General features: G+C 43.4%; 1 protein-coding gene across 2 annotated transcripts in view; it reads right to left on the bottom strand.

Moving 5' to 3' along the window:
* AMOT (angiomotin) overlaps window positions 1-17,656 on the bottom strand; it is a 57,006-nt gene that overhangs the window by 20,068 nt on the left and 19,282 nt on the right. For both annotated transcript variants that reach the window (XM_065689337.1, XM_065689336.1), the window contains exons 2-5: window positions 11,168-11,331; window positions 8,811-9,729; window positions 2,044-2,497; window positions 75-219 (exon numbers count right to left, since the gene is read on the bottom strand). In XM_065689337.1, the coding sequence (XP_065545409.1) occupies window positions 75-219; window positions 2,044-2,497; window positions 8,811-9,682 (1,471 nt within the window). In that variant the 5' untranslated portion in view covers window positions 9,683-9,729; window positions 11,168-11,331. The remainder of the gene's footprint in view (window positions 1-74; window positions 220-2,043; window positions 2,498-8,810; window positions 9,730-11,167; window positions 11,332-17,656) is intronic.

Consider the following 17,656-nt stretch of genomic DNA (forward strand, 5'->3'; position numbering starts at 1 on the left):
AGCCCTGTCCTGACAGGGAAGTACAACAATTAAAACACCCCAACATGGAAGAAGACAAGTTTTACTTCATTCACCTCTCAGATCCCTGTTGAAATCATGAAGCCTACGAATTTCTCCTTCCAGTTTGTTTCTCATGGCCTTTTCCAGGGCATCACGTTTAGAGGATGATTTCTCCAGGTTTTTGTATGCCTCTGAAACTTGCTGAATTTCTGTTTCCAGCTGCAGTGGAAGTGAAAACAAGTACTTACTATTTTATCACTCACAATTATTCAGGTTCAGAAAGGAGATCACTTTCTCTCAAGTTTACTTTATTGAAGAAACCTATATCTATACATCAAGTAAAACAACAGCCTCAGGTTTGTGATGGCTCCTTCTGCATAAAGGACACCAATGGTTCAAAGATCTAGACTCTTCTTCCAGATTCTAGTCCTGTTTATCCAATACAAAAGCACAGATAAAGCAAACTGAAGAAGTGCAAAGGTAATCTATTATTTTCTAAAATAGGGGCAGTTTGGCACTACTGTTAGTCTGGGCAAAAAGCATTTATATAAATAGCTAGTGTGGTATCAAGTAAGTAAGAAAAATAAAACAAGAAAGGCAGACAAAACTATGCTACAAAAACACTAGTGTCAGATCCTGTGTTACTGATGAATTCTGCAGCTCTGCAACTGTTAGGGTCCAAAAGCCAATCGAATCTCCTGATGTTCTCTGTTCACAGTTCTACAACTTAGTTGTTCTTTTAAATAGTCAATTTACTAAATGGGGGGAGGGCAACACTTGCAGTAAAATGTTTTATCATTCCTTCTAGCCTTTCGTGTGAAGCTTCTCTGATCACTAAGAGCAGAAAGAGATTCAGTTGGAACTCTCCTTACTAGGCATGGTTCATCGCTATGGAAGCATGGATGCATGTAACAGCAAACTCCATCAGCACTCCACAGCAAGTGATCAACAGGAGGGTGGAGGAAAGTGCATTTTTACCCTTCTTTCATTACCAGGAAGCTGTCAAACATTTCTCTAAAGCATTTCCTGGCCAAAGACCTTCCGAAGAAAAAAAAAAAACAAAACCCAACAAAATGAACATATGTCCCTGGAAAGAGGTAACATAGGGAATCATGAGTGTGAAAAGCCAGACTGGCCACCTGAACTCACGCAAGTATTTTAGGCAGCCACTCATTTTTATGGCCCTGGAGACTGCTCAGTGCAAAGAGCAGAGCAAGACCCACAAAGTGCTCAATTGCAAGTAGCATCAGCCTTTTCACAGCTGCAAGGCACAAGCAAAGCTGACCTGCTGCCCAGTTTTAAACCACTGGTCATCAGGAAGTTATTTCTATGAGGCTACAATGAAAATACCTCTACACATGCTTGTTAATGATGGGTCTCACTGGGATATTTCTTTTAAAACGTTTTAGCACCACTTTTTCTACTTGTTTCATAAAGCCAAAGGTAGCAAATAGGTCCATCCAAACCAAGATATTAAGTTTTCACAGAAGCTGTGTGGCATTGAAAGGGCGACAAAAGAAGTGTTAGTTTCAGTCCTACAGTCCAAATGTCTTTTAACGTAGCCATAGCAGCCTTGTACTTGCCTTGCACAGAGTCCTGCCAGCCAGTTTTGTGGCAATGTCCCCTGTTGCCTCCTTGAGTGACTATGGTCTCATGTCATTCCAATCAAGCCCTTCCTGCAGTCTCTAAAGGCTATTAGACTGATGAGAAAATGAAGCCTGCTGCTATCCTGGGCATAAGAACACTAGCTTTAATTTAACAAAACAAGCCAAGCAGTCAGCCTCTTCAAGACAGCCGATGAAAATGCTCTTTTGAGCATGGTCAGTAAACTATTAGAATAAGACTGAGGGCTTTGATTTTATCTTCTGACAAAGTTAAGCTGCTGCCCTAGGGGACAGGATACAGACTAATCAATCTGCATGTAAAAGACTCCCGAGTAGGTAATCAATCCCTTAGGCAAGGAATGTAATAGTTGCAGATTAGGTGATTCAATTATGGACAATCCTAGACACAGGAAAGTGCCTGATATCCCAAAACACCCACCTTCTGCAGCCGGGCTACTTTCTCATAACATCCATCCAGCTCCTGTCGTAGAGACCGGTTCTCTTCTGACAAGATTTCCACCATCTGCTGGGCCCTGGAAACTATGGCAAAAGGATCTACTTGCATCTGCTGATATGGGGAAGGGATCTGCTGAGCCCGGGACATTACTGAGTAGGAATCTCCTTGCTGCTGCTGCGGTCCTAGGAAAGGCTGGCATAGTCGGTACAAGTCCCCCTGATGGACTTGGTTTGATAAGAATGGCTGCTGGGTCCGTGGCAGAATTCCAGGATCTCCCTGGCTTGGAGTCAGAGGTTGCTGATGCTGGGAAGGGGACAGCCTGGATGGCGGTGGAGACTGAAGCAAAGTCAAAGATCCCAGGGATGTCAAGGAAGAAGTTGGGCTGTGGTGGTGAGGTGGTCTCTGTTGTAACTGCAGCTGCACATCTGGGTTCTGCCTGGAAAACAGAAAGCAGGAGCTCCATCAAAGTCATGGAGAAGATGGTGCACAAACCCAGTGAAAAGGTGTGGGATGACCCATGTAGTTCCTTTCCACAGCCCTTCCTACACAAAAGACTCATATATGAGCTCTTCCTCATCTAAGCTTGTTATTAAAAAAAAATCAAAATCAAATCATTATCAGAAAACATATTATAAATGCACCTCTTGGGTCTATGTTGTACAGAAACACTAAGAGAATTTTGTGGATAAAACAACTGTTAGGAATGGGCTCTTCCATTCTGTCCTGAAATGCGCCATCTCTCATGAAGAAAACAATGCATTTTCTTCTGCAATCCAGGATACAGAGTTAAAGGGGATGGCTAAGCTCTAAGCTAGCACCACTGATGTGAGCTTTCTGAAATATCAACCAACAAGCTGCAGCCTGGCCAGATGAGACAGTTAAAGAGTCTGAAAACCAATCTAGGAATCAGAACCAGGCCTTTCATTCAGAACCACCTGCAGTTGATTTGTTTGCTGCTCCTAACAAAAGCCTCTGCAGGATATCAAAGACAGATCTAGGAATCTGAAACCTGCTTGAGTCTATCACACAACTAACTCCAAGCTACACCAGCTCATATTTCCCAGGCGCTGGAGATCCCCAGTTCAACTTGTGCTGCATCAGCCAAGTACAAAACCTCTCTTAGAAGATTTGTGTGGATGTATTGTGCTTGGATGACTTCAGGAGGCAGGTTTTGCTTCCTCCTCCAAAGATAGTCAACCTTTAACTTCTCTGGATGTTCTTTATTCTAACAGTTGAAGTCACTCCCCCTCCATGCTGCAGCCAGGCTCTTCTTAAGCACAGACCTCAGCCTGGTGCAGACCCAGCCCGGCAGTTCAACCTGTTCTGAAATACTCCTGTTCTGATGAAATTCCCCACTCTTTGGGATGGAGCTCAACCCTGCAGCTGGAAAAGTACATGCTGCTGTTCCACCTGGCATGGCTGCTACACAATACCCCCACGGTTGCCTGTGTTCCCTACGTGCTTGCTCTGCTGCGTGCAGCAGAGGTACTGGATGTACAGTACAGCCCACAGCACAGCTTTCCTACTACACCAAGAGCATCAATGGCACAACAGTTGAAAACAGCAAGCAAGAAGCTGAACTGGGAACTCAAGGGTTACACAATGGGCTTCTCAGCCGATATGCTAAGACCCAGCATCATCCTTCCTGTTCTCTGCAGAAAGAATGTAGCAACTCTTCATAGGGGTCCACAGAGGAAATGTCTGCGTTACTCACATCTGGCTGGCAGCGCAGAGGAGTTCGGAGACTGTCAGCCCAGCACAGGGCTCACTTTTCAGCATCATGCATCTCACGTCTCATTTTCCCTGCCTTCCAGCAGAGAAGGTGCACAGAAACCTCCAAGCTCACATTCAAATTCTTAATGGGGAAACAAATCTAGTCTTGTCACTTAGGAAAAACCAAATAATTACTGATCTAGTTACTGTTTCTCTCTTCCTCACACTCAGGTCACTGTGGCCCCTACCAGCAACAGTATTTCAGAAGCTGTATTTCCCCAGAAATGATCCTATGCAGCATGAGGATCTCAGGGGTGATGCAGAAGAGAGATTTGCAATTAATTTCCTCAGGAATGTGCAGTTTAGTAGCAGCACTTTGTTTTTTTCCCTCCTGGGAGGCCAGCTCTACTTATCACTGCATTTACTTCAATTACTCTTATTTGCCAGTTCTCATGATGAAGAATGAGGCAAACCTATCACATGCCATGCGCAAGGTTGTCTGCTTTGTCTCAGGTGGTTTCCAGCTCCTTTCCTAGCTCACCCAGTTATACGCAGAGTTAAAACTTTGCATCTCCAGAAACCACTCGTCTCCTTGAGATTATTCTTTACCTGACACCTCTGTTTTGATGTTATAATCTATTAGGGAATAACCCTGCTGTGACATTTAGTCTCTGATGACCTACAGAGGTTAGATCAAAAGAGATACGCTGCCAGCTTGCCTCATGGATGCAATAAACCACATTTCCAATTCTGAACCAATACTCTTCCAGTCTGAAAACAACCTGAAGCAGTTACTCAGACTGACTTGATCTTGGTGTGTTAGTGTTACAAGCCTATTTAGATGGACTGTTTAGATGTCAAAGCTAACAATCTGAGCTATTTGACTAAAAGCATCTCATCAGAGACACATGGGCAGAATCTTGCCATTTCTGCAGAACCTGAGAACTAATAAAAGGAGCACAAAGACGTCCAAAGGGAAACGACAGCAGAAGCTAAATACTGAAGGGACAGTCTTTGTACTGACATGCCTGGTAATGACTTTTTTTAAAACCTATGGTAAAGAACAACTCTAGCAAACCATGGTTGAGCATTTCTAAACAAGAGACATTTCCAAGATTTCCAGCATCTTGGCTCTCACATCCAAACCCTCTCACAGTCTTGAAATGACACCAATCTTGTGGGTTCAAGCTAAAACAGAATAGCTGGGAGTCTCCAGTTCTGTTGCATTACCAAAAGCACTAGAGCTTCCAAAATGTCCCAAATGTGTTTATATTCCCAGCAAAATGAGGTAACACAACATCCTAACACATAAAATCCTAGCAACCTCATTAAGATCTTCCATGCAAATTTGTACATACACGTTCAAAGAACTCTTTAGCATTGCCACTGCTTCACTTTTGTTTTATTCTGTGGGTTCAAACTACCTGGTTCTGAGATTCCTCAGATTAACATAAGAATTGTAGAATTTATTTCTCTGGTAAACCAATTTTGGACTGGGAGATTCCGAAAGGTAAAGGAATAACCCAACTGTATTTCTCAATATTTTTAAGTCAAGACTGCAAAATTTCAAGGTACAAATGAGTACTGGGGTCACCTCACAGAATTGCTGATAGCACGGTAGCAGCAACTTCCCTCCATGAAAGATTCAGTCCTTGAGTAACCCTGCAGTAGTCATCAAAATTCCATCTGAACTAACCACTTCATGTAAGAATGCAGAAAGACTCTCAAAATACATGGAAAACAAAATTACACAATCTCCTTCCATCTGCCTCAGTGTCATGAAGAGCTCAAAACCCCAAACGCAGGAAAAAAAACCTCAGAGCAACAATTCCCCCAGGTCTTTAGGTCTTTAAGTCTGAAAACATAACTGTAAGGGCCTCTTCATTTTGAAGACTGTATCACACAAGAATCTCTGCTTCCCTTACAGCCCCTGGCACGTATCAGAGACACACACCAAGTACAAACCTGGATTTATGGTTCTACAACTACAAGGGTCACATTAGCTTTTTAAGTCATGAAGACAGAGCTACGGCAGCTCTGCAAGCAATCCCAGCCATTGGGAGTTCTGAGGCTGCCAGGACTGCAAACATAAGTCGCACATGTCTGCAGGTAGAGCAGCGAAGTGGGGAGGGCAGAAATGGGAAGAGATCAGGAAAGGTCTCTGGCTTGTTAAAAGTTTTTTCTGCCTTCCCAGCTTCTCCTGCCTGTTTCATGTTCAAGAAGCTACAGCTCCGCTCTCTTCCATAGCCCCCCTGCATGAACAGGGACACACTGACAGCAGGAGGGAGCAGACTTCACTTCATTAGGCCGTTGAAATCAAACCAATGCATTTTTGTTCTGCTTCCCAGTCATACCTGATTATCGCCCACTTTGATGCTGCTGAGAGGAACGCAGTGCACAGAAGTGATTTACTAATTATGGGACAAATTCTACAGACCTCTTTCTCAAAAAGTTTCTGTGAAGTCAACAGGATTAATCACCACAGCAGGAGCTCAGTCATTTGGGCTCCCAACAGAGGATGGCGCTTGAATCAGAGAGACAGCGAGCTTCCTCTGCACCCAAAACTGCATCAGCTCCCACTGTTCTGCCACAGGAGACCCTGAAACCCCACCAGACACCAAGCCTAAGGCACCCATCTTCCCTCTTAGACCTGCACGTTTGTTTTCATCACCAGTGCTAATGTGCAGTGGAGCTGTTAGGGAGAGAACCGGATTTCGGAGCTTCACTCGCAGCCATCCCTCTTCTGAACTGTCTTTACAATTTCCAAACAGCAGCCTGGATGCCTCCGGCATGCCCGGTATTTACATTAAACCAACATCATTACCAACACATACGTGTTCCCAAACTTACACCGCCCAGGAGCAGGTGAGGCAAAGTGTTTGCAGACTGGTTTAAACTTACCACACAGCCCATTCCTTTCCCAGACTGGGGAGGGTGAAGCATGAGAATGCTGTGAATTCCCCAATGTTTATCTTGCTCAACAAGTTTTATTTAAACCACATCGTTAGGTCACCCTCAAATTCCCCCGAACAATGAGGGGAAAAACCCGCAGCAAAGGGTGCGGCTTCACCAGCAGAAAGAAGGGGCTTTGTTTCCTTGACACACAGTTCAAAAAATGCACACATTTACCAGCCCAAATTAATCCCCATAAACACAGAGCTGGGAAAACTGGAGCCTTGGAAAACACTTTATTACCCCAGTGAGGCTGCAAAGACACTGGTCAGCGCTGCCCGGAGCCAGGCAAATGTCCTGCTGGAAGTTGTGGGCCTTTAAAATCCACACACCATCACCCAGCTGCACCTTTAGTAACACAGAAGGTTTCTTGTCTCAATGACAGTTTCTCTTAAAGTGTGTGGGAGAGGGAGGGGAAGAGAGGACTTGCTCCCTTCCTTTGCTACGCTGCTCTGTAATTTATGGATTAGTCTTGCGATTGTTCTACTGCATCAGCATTCGCTTGCAAAGGAAACCTTCCCTCCGTGCAGCTATTTAGGTTAAAAAGTAACCTCATTAGATTCCCAATGCTTTGAAGACAAATTTCAGTTGCTTCCCCTACTGGAAACTTTGCCAGCTGAACCTTTCTCCTCCCCCCTCCTTTTCCCCCACCATGTTCTTTCAAAGCAGCCAGGATCCATCCAATACAGACAAAAATCACCCTGTCTAGAAGAGCTGACTGTTGGCGTGCTTTCAAATACCTCTCCCTTAAACAGCAAGCAGGCTGCGTCTTAGATTCACTATATGTAATATTATGAGTATTTCTGATGCAGTATAACCATCAAGGATCTGTTTCCCTTTTGTGTGTGCACAGAGATTCAAGACCTTTGCATTTGCAAAAACATTTGCAACAAGCTTCTACAATCATTACCCCCCAAACCCTTTACTTCCCCTTTTCCTGGCCTCTTTATTATTTATTTAGCCAGATCAAAGGGCCTTTTCATCAGGCTTGTATGCTGAAGTCATTTCAGATCACAAACAATGGTGGACAAACTCTGAAAATAGCTCCCCATAGGACTAGGAAGGTTCTGAGTAGATTCAAATTCCCCAAAGCTCAGACTCTGCTCTCAAATACAGACCGGTTACTTTTTCGTGCTCCCCTCCAAGGACAACACAGTATGTGCAAATATCAATGCACAGAGACCTCACCATTTATTCAGTGTAGCAACACCCTCCTGTTGCTCTTTTTTATTATCCTTTTAGTTTCCAAATGAAGCCAAAATCATTATACCAAATCTCACCTGAACAGAGATGAGATGGTAAAGGAACAGGTTAAGCCAAGCCGTATTTTTAGCCCACCTAAATAAATCTTCACCTTCACCCACATGGACATCAGTGGTGGCTTAAGCCAAATCTAGCTCCCTACCTAAAGGAAACCAGAACAGGCTGAGATTTCAAATGATGCAAGGAAAATGTGTGAAAGCTAAGCTAGCAAGCCTGGGATGAGGCACAAAGCAAGCTCCATTTCCCACTCCTACACTTTGGTCCACTGAATATAACATCTGAGAAACTCCAAAGGAAGCTCAGGTGATGGCTGTTACCTGCACCACTGTTGCTTTCAGTCACTTTCTCCTTTCCTACACAGCATTTAGATGCAGTTTAAAGCTAAAACAACCTCTTTTGTCTGGGCAGATGTAATTAAATAACAGCTTAAGTCTTGCAATAAGTAACTGCAAGTTTCTACAATGAATCACACCCTAACTTTGGCTTTTGCAGCAAACCTTTTGTAAGGCTCTGGAGCCTCAGTGTTAAAACTTCCCCATGCTATAAACTCAAGCTGACTCGTTTTGTTTGTTGGAGTATTTTTAGTTTGTGTTTGTTTTGGGTTTTTTAATAAAGAGTCAGGCCTCTGTAGGTAGCTACTGAAACATGTTACAGTCCTTCCAGACATAGTCTGTGGCTGAACACAATATGTCATCTCACACAAATACAGATGAGATCTGTGCTGAAAGAAAACCTGCCTCAGGAGTGAGAGCGATGGAGTCAGTTTTATCCTGTCATTCTGTGTGTGGCTGTCAAGGAGTTTGTTTTAAGATCTTGCTTACCTGACGGACCCATACTCAGGGGGATGTTGATACCTCATCATTGGCCCATCAGATCTTCCCTGCTGGCTCATGCGATGATCACTATAGAAATGTCCCGAGTCCTGAGGTTTGCAGTTCATAGACGGGGTGGACATATTTTTGTATGGATACTCTGGAGGAGGACCCCGCTGCTCCATTCCTTTCATGTTGGGCTGGGAAGGGGCCTGCACCGAGCTCTTGTAGAACTCATTGGAGCCAGAATTCTTGTAAGGGTCACTGGACTGCTGAGGAGAAAGCGGGGAGAGGGGGGAGAGCGGCGCGCTTGTGACAGGCGCGTGGGCCTTGACCCCACTGGTGGCCAAGGACAGTTGCATCAGCCTTTCACTCAAGGAGCGGACGTGCCCTTGCTTGAGGTCCTTCAGTCCTTCATCCTGGTGGACCTTCCCTGGGCTCACCCGCTGAACCGTGGGCCGCCCTTCAGTCCTCATCTTTTGGTTGGTGACCCCTGTTACATAGAACGCTGCCCCGACACTAGCATGTGGCTGGCCCCTGAAATACTGTGACTGCACTTTGGCTTCCTCATAGGTCGGGAGATCCTCACTGTTCTGAAGTCGTGGGGAGAGCTGCTTCTCCATGATGCTGTTGTCCACCTGTATCTCCTGGCCCTGGGGCTCCTGACGGGCAGCATGAGTCACAAGCTGGTGGTCCTGGGAGCTCAGCCCTTCGTTCTGAGATGCTGGACTGCCAGTGCTGTTGAAAGGGGGGGCATTTCCTGTGGCTTGCTGGTGTAAGGCAAGAAGGTTACGGTTGTCATTTGGGTTTCCGTATCTGAGCTGCTCCTGCAGCAGGCGTTGTAAAACTGTCGTAGCTGCTTGCTCTTCTGAATTCCTCATCTCAAACTGTGGTGCCTTTTGGGTGGAATGTAAAAGCTGCCCTTGACCTAAGGAAAGGAGACACGGTTATTAGCGCTTGAGTGGATCAAGCAAGAGACATTTAAGAGCAATGGCTTGAAATACAGGAGAAAAAAAGCAGGTTAGATTACCAAAGGTTCTCATAACAATGGGGTCATTAAGGCCCTTGACCTAAGAAGGACTTGCATGCCAGGGGGCAAAGCTTCCAAAGGTGATGAAAGGTGACTTGAAAGTTTATAGGAATATCAATGGACTGCAAGCTGTAGGATGTATGCTGAACACCTCAGACAGCAAGGCTGCTTTCAGGCAGAAAAGGAGACCTGTAACTCCCAGGATGACAGTAAAAATGCCCAAGACCTGTTTGCTTTACATTTGGGGCTACCAACAGTGAAATACACTCCCCATATTTGCAGGCAGACAAGGATTAAAGGGTGAAATAAGCAATTTGTCAGTTTTAAGGGGGTGGGGAGGAGGGAAAAGAGAGGCCCATTGAGATAGTATATGGTTCAAAGGAAGTAAAGATATCTCTTAGCTTAGATTGTTTAAAGTAATTAATGAATACCTTGTCAGCCAGCAGGTTTTTAGAGTTATGAAATACCCTAAGTGAGATCAGCACCTAGTCTCCCTGCTGCACAAAACACAACGTACTGGTGCAAGTGAGGACTTTGCAACTTTCTGCTACACAAAGGCAACCAAATCTTCACACATCTAAATATCATCAGCTGAATGCACAAAAATGCAAGAGAAGGAATAGGAGTTGTCTGACCTAAGGAACAGAAAAAGACCTCTGAGTGGCAGGAAAAAGCACTGTGTATTAACCAGAGAAATACAAAGAGCCAATGTCAAGCACATCCTAAGCACAGATTAAGTCAGTGATCAGCAGTGATTACACTTCACTCAGTCTCCCAGTGGAGTCAGGAATTTGTCATGGAAACTCATGCCCGCTGGCCTTGCATGAGTTGAAATACCCGAAATTAATGATACCTCTGAGACATTTAACTAAAAGCAGAGCTACTTTTGAGCTAGAACAGTTCCGAATAGAGAGCATGCTTTACTTGTTGGCTAAGCTGCAGGGCTGCCCTAACAGCAGAGTGCATACTGGCATTCTAGCATTTTATTTTGAACCCTTTTTTCTGTTTAACATTGTCCCTTAGGAAAAGGTAACTTGCTCCCAACAGTTGGTTCTGTGGCAAAACCAGGGATGGACTGCAGGAGTCAGACCTGAAGGGTCTGCTTTGTTCTGTCCCCACAACCACGCAGTTTCCTCCCTTGGGCCAGCCTGCTGCAGGAATCTATCCCTGTGATACAAGGCCTGGACACATCAGGCAGACAGAACCCTTCTGCAACCATTAATGAAGAGAAAGTCAAAACCCACCTCGCTCCAGGCTGCCTCAACTAGGAATTCAGGCCCTGTTAACTGGCCTGTTAATGTGATTCTTCTCAAATCCCAGTTGAAGTGGCACATACCTATTTCCTTCACTTTGACTTCCTTGGCAAAGAGCAGCAGTTCTGCCACATGGGGGGACACACAGCCTTCCTCATGCAAGTCCAAAATCTCCACTCAGAGATGGCTTCGGTCTCCTCTTCAGTAGGCCAGATCACTTGACACTCTCCTCGCTTCCAAAGTAATTCTAAGGAAAGCATTGAAAACATCGTTTTAATCAGCAGATGAGACCCCAGGAATAATAAACCTTGGCCCATATTTCAGATTTTGCTTTTGTAGCTTCTCATTTTCTCCCAGAACCCAACAATTTTGGTCCCTTTAGAATGAATGAACCCCCCTGTCCTCGCAATCTACTCCAGCTGCTGCTTTAATCATGACAATTTCTGCTCCAAGATTAAATGTTGCCAAGTAATGCTTTGTCCCATCTGTGCCTCCAAGTGAAACGGTGATTAAAACCCGTTAATTCTTTAACTCCATTGTTTTAGTTTTTGCTAAGAATGAAAGCTGCAGCACAGATGATGATGCCCTGTGCTTACGGCTCCTTTTCCAGTGGTGCCATAGATTTCAAACTACAATAGCACAAATCCTTTGATGAACAGAGATATGGTTAAATGCTTTATAAACTTCAAGATATTATGCCTCAGAAATGTCTGTGAGAATGATTAGTATATGAATATTAGCTTTATTTTACAGACTGGGAAAGTGAGGGGAAGAAAAGGACACTGAATGCCAGAAATATACTGCAGAGCACAGCTCTAATTCCCAAAGCATTCTTTGATTATGTTATTTTTCTCTTTCAGAATATAAAACACTGAAGAAACTTTTAACCATTGAGGGGAGAATCAGGAGAAACGTGCATTTGGGCATGTTATTCAAGAAGCAGTTAAACAACTACTGAAGGTGTCCTAACGAAAAAGGCTAAAGATGCAAAAGAAGTGGAACATACTTGTGCATACAGTGTGCTTGTACTTTAAGGGCAGAACTAGTGAAATTAAAAATATTCATTGAGATGGATAATTTAACTTAATTTCCTGGAATGTTGCAAAAAAACTAAAGGGAACAGATGCAGAGAAGGAATGCAGACGTGGATACTTCTGTCTCTGCCTTCTTATGGCACACATCCACACCCCCAAAAAATTATCTCCGATCTGCAAGTTAAATACTTGAGGTGTCAACAGCAATTTCAAGGCACATGAACAATATCTAAGCAGAGAACAAGGCTGTGTTGTGTGGTGTGGTACTTCAAGATGGTGGTTGAAAAAAACATCTAATGTCAAATTCTTAACTGGTGACTTAGCTCGAGAGGGATATATTGAAAACAGCTGCCAGCAAATATGCAGTAAAGAACCTTTAAACCAGGCATTAAGATACCAGATAACAAGAGCAACTTCTAGCCTCTTTTCCCAGTGTTGCACAACACACGTTGAGGATTCCTTGTCCCCCTCACACCAGCATCATCACTGACTCTAATTCTTAATGTCTTTTTTTTTTTTTTCAAAGCAAAGCTGCCCTAAGCAACCTTTTTTATTAGAGCATAAAAAGGCTTTTATTATGCAATATGATGCTGTCTTTCCACCCAAAGATTTCTTTTGTCTCAACTGGAAAAATCTAAGGGGGTGGTGGTGTGTGTGTGTTTATTTTTTTAATACAAAGATACAACCCAGCTTGAGATTCTGCCTCTCAGCCTTAAAAATTTTCTCAACAGACAGATTCAATCTGTGCATGTTTAACTCCTTCAAACGTTCGAGGAAGTAATTCTGTATGCAACCATTTCACACACAGTGTTTCACTTCACAGCAGTACAAGCTCATTCTGCTGAACTGATGGAGGGAGGGCAAATTCACACCGAAAGTATTTGCTGGAACTGAATATTACTAATTTTAGTGTAGATGTAAAGCAGGAATCAGCCTGGCAATCCAAACCAAAAGGTGGACAGAGATACAATATGAAGATATTCCGGCCAGCAAACCTCCTTTCTTTATATACCAACTACTCGCATCAAGCCTATTTTGTTTTATCCCATTATTTCTAATTAACAAAGAAAATCTTGTGCAACTAACTTGGGTGGCAGCATTCCTGAAATCTGCTTTCTGAGCGAGCTGGAAACTCATGGCAGAACCAGGGAGTTAACTTTTCTGTGTAATGAGACACAAAAATGAACAATACAGTCGGTACTGCAGCCCATGTGTTATTTATTTGGACACCAAATTCTATTTGTGTTAGGCTCTTCCAGCAATTTCAATTCTCAGTGTGCCAAAGATGGAAATCAGTGAGGTGCACTGGAAAAGTTGTTATGATAGAGCTGGAAGGAAATCGGAATAGGTTCTGTAGACATTTTAAGCAGACCTATTTGGGAATTTAGCCTAAATCTGTTATGATGGATATGGCTGAATTCAGACTACCAACAACTCTGCAAAACTGGACTGGCTTATGGATTGGATGGTGCACTCTCCATAACCAAAAAGCCCACAGACACTTTGTTTTTCAAGTGGAAAATTCAGTTTTAGACCAATTCTGTTCCAAGAAAACACTGTGAGGGAGATTTCCCGGGCTGAACCGATTTCACAGCTTGTTCCCGTGCGCCATAGCTCTATCATCTCACTACCTTATTCTAACTTCTAGCCTGAAATTATTCATGGTAAGTTTCCATCTGTATGTTCTTGAGTAAAACATTAGTCTAGAACTGGTAGAACTAACACAAGAATTGCAAATACTTGCATGTACCCATGCTGAGATCAAGAATGGGCATAAAAAGGGAGGTAGCATAGGTACTATTTAAGGAAGAAAAGACCCATGTTTGCAGGGCATTGTGTAAAAATTCAGTAGCTGAGGCTTCTGTCTTCAGCATCAGGTAATTATGCACAGGAACCTTGCCAGTCCCTCATGAGGAAGAAAGATTAATAAAGAACTTAAAATTATAATACTGCCAGGCTGGAAGGAACCAAAGCAGCACATTTCTGTACAGCATGCAAATACTTTTGCGCATTATAAAAATAAACAAGCTTAGACAAGTGAGCTACTCACCACTGTTTGATGAGTGGCTATAATGCTATAGCTCAATTAACCTGCATGGAGCAATAATAACCTCACAAGCAAAGAGAAGCATCTTCCTTCGGCTTGTGAAATGAAGAGGAATGCAAGAGTCCCTGTGAGGACAGCCTGTACCTACTTGCCCAGAAATACTGCTTAGCCAAGAAGCTAATTAGCTTACACATCAGGTGGGATGGGAACAGGTTCACCACCTCAAAAGGGCTGGAGAACAGTTAAACACTTTCAGTTTTACTACTAAATTTTGTGTCATACACAAAACAATGCAGTGACAGTGGCAGACTTCAAACTTAAGCAGTAAATTTTGCTAAGTTATTCTGTGTTTTACCTAAGCAATGTACATGTGATCCTGCTTATCCTGGTTGGCAGAGGTGATGATAGGATGCTATCAGTTAGATGAACTCTTCAGTTGTTTTTTAGGTGCAGAGTTACCTTCAGACATACCTGCACGCTCTAACACAGGCAGGGAACACAAAACAGAGATAGCATAGAAAAGGCTGGCTGTGAAGTCCCTGGGCAATCACAGAGACAAGCTCCCATGCTGAGCCACTCTCTGTTTAATAGAAACATGCCTTTGCTGCGTGGCCTATGCAAAACCCAGCAGGCTGATGGCCTGATCCTGCAAAATTCACTTCACATGAGTGTCCATAAGACCACTGGAAACGTGGCTGTTGTGCACACACACTCGCTTTGAAGTGGTCAGGAACACAACTCACAAGGGCGAGGCCCAAAATTATTTAATGAATAGTGCAGGTTATCACTGAATGCTCTTTGGTTCATTTCAGTCCTACCCAAGAAGGAGGAAGGGAGTGAATACACGCTGGGATAGTCCTTAGGAATAAAGGTTCCCAACGTCTTGTGCCAACACCCAAACCTGTAAGGCGGCACACAACAAATCCCAAAGTTGTGACAGCATTTTAGCACCTGCTCCTGACCAAGAGTGGGTTTCAGCCTCCAACCATAAACACTTCCCCAGCTCCCATTCAACCATCCCGTCCCTGCTTGCCCAGATCTGCTGACTGTGTCTCAGGTGATTCTGGAGGGTGGCAGCGAGCAGGTGCATGGAGCAGCGCCAGCATTACTCATCTTCATACCAGGAGGACACAGTCATGGGGCAAACAAGAAAAACTTCCTTCTTTTAACTAAAAACAAGAACAATGCCACCTGGGGGGTGTAAATAATGTGCATACCCACTCTATTAGATCATCAGGCAACTATAGTGAGAGGCCACCTGAACAGCCAAATATTGATCATGCTTCTAACTCTCCAAGCCAAAGGGAGTCCACTTTCAGCAAGGACTAGACTGTCTCACCCAGAGCCTCCAGTCACCCTCCTCAAACATTCATGGTATTGGCACAAGAAAGCCTTGCAGGCCTGATGAAAAAGCAGCAAGTCACTTGGTCTGGCTTGAGATAAATGAGACATCAACATAGGCAGAACCCCTCTAAATAACATCTCTAAGGAAAAAAATGAAAAAACCTTACTTGACCTTTGAATTGCTGCTCCCTCACTATAAAGTATCAGTTTCTTCACAGGGAAGTACCTATAATCTTCACCAACATAATTTAGGTTTTATATTACAAAGGGGGGGGGACGGAAAAAAGAAGAGAACACTTACAGAGCCTGGTACAAACAGGAATGTTTCATGGCTTTTAAGCATTTTGATAAGAATGCTATGGAATTTCAAGTTCCTCCATAGGATTTTAAAAGTCAGAGGGGCAGCAGGGTTTACTCTGAATATACCAGCCTAACAGCAAAACCAGTGTAGGTATATTCATCCAGCTGCTGGTATTGGGAATATTTCTACGTGAACACATCCCACCATTCAGTTAAACTGTTCTGCAGCACAACCAAGCAATACTCACATCTGCAGAGACAACCCTTTCATGGAATGCACTGCAATTTCTGCACAGTTAATGAAACACTAACTTCATTATTAACTTCATAAAGGCCACAAGCTCACCTTTTAGACACCTTCCTGATAAAACCAGATCAAGCTTACCCACATTTAGTCACACCAGGTCTCATTTCAGAGCACTGCCTCCCAGCACATACCGATCAAGACTGATCCACTTCAAACTTCACAGACTTCCAGTCATTATCCTTGAGGAACTGAGGAATTGCTGTAAGCCCGAGCCACAGTTTAAATTCAACATCAAGTTTTGTTTTGTCTTTTAAGAATGCACCACTTCTTGCTGCTGCGAGAACTCAGGCAGCGCCTTGCTTCTGTCGTCAGCAGCCCCTGTCCCACAACTATCCCAAGTATGCCTCAGCACCGTTTTCATTGCATTGTGTGGTTTCTCCATTCCTTCACTGATTTAGTCCAGGCCTCTCCTCAGGGCTCTCAGATAATGAAAGCCATGTGAGAGTAAAATGTAATCTTCAAACACGCAAAGCAGTTTCATGTGCATTATCAGAAGGGAGCAAAACGTTGACAGTGCATCATTTGTCCCTACTGATAGGATCAGGCTGTTTTAATTGCTGGTGAGATAAACAAAAAGATTAAAATCACCACCTGCATTAAAAATAAAGTTCAGATTCAAACCTAAATCTTAAGTCCGGAAAACAATAGAAATACAACCCCCAGATTATCTGTTTCATGCTACCTTAAGGTGTTTTTGTCTCCTATCTCCATTGTAACATCCTGAAAGTACGTATCTTGACACAAATACAAACCGCAGGTGGAGAGGGTGTAGAGAAGAAAGCAATCACGAAGGCCTAACTTTAGCATGGAATTTTCTGGCTTTTTCTAGCATTACCACAACTTAAACTATTTTAAGCTCCCATATGGAGGAGTATTCCTCATTTCAGAGAGCAGTTTCATAGAATTTAATAGGACTGGTCACAGAACACACAAAGCAAGCAGGCACAGCCTCTCTGGTTTCTTTTTTAAAGGGATGCTTTTTGTTTTTCTTTATAAATAGTTGAAATGCAGGTAACTTAGCACTTGACAGGCAACCAAACAGTGCTCATTCCATGACGCTGTAGCTCAAGGAAGGGAACAAACGTAATGCAGTGCGGAGACAACTCAGTATCACAAAACAAGCCCATTTTGGGATCTTAGTGGGTTAAAAAGACAGATCTGCATTTTATCTTGTTAACAGTAAAACCCAACAGAAGATCCAGACCACTGAATTTTTAGAAAGCAAAGATATTATAAAAGTGGGGTTTGGTGTTGTTCTTTTATCATAACAACGTGGGCTTTCATGTGCATGTTGTAGAAACCTTTAATTACTTGCAAGATGATTAACTGAGCCTCACCACCACACTGGGAGGAAGATACTACTACGTTTGCTTTAGTGCAGCGTTGATGGGCTAAATCCTGGCCTCCATTTATGTTTTTGTTGCCACAACTATGTCACTCAGCAAACTGACTTCTTTCAATGTAACTATTCCAGCAACCACTCTAAAGCAGTTGCAGTTACACTAGGAAGTAATTTGGTTTAGGTGTATTACTTAGGAAA

This window comes from Lathamus discolor, chromosome 9 (assembly GCF_037157495.1).
Source record: "Lathamus discolor isolate bLatDis1 chromosome 9, bLatDis1.hap1, whole genome shotgun sequence".
In the NCBI taxonomy this organism is placed as follows: Eukaryota; Metazoa; Chordata; class Aves; order Psittaciformes; family Psittacidae; genus Lathamus; species Lathamus discolor.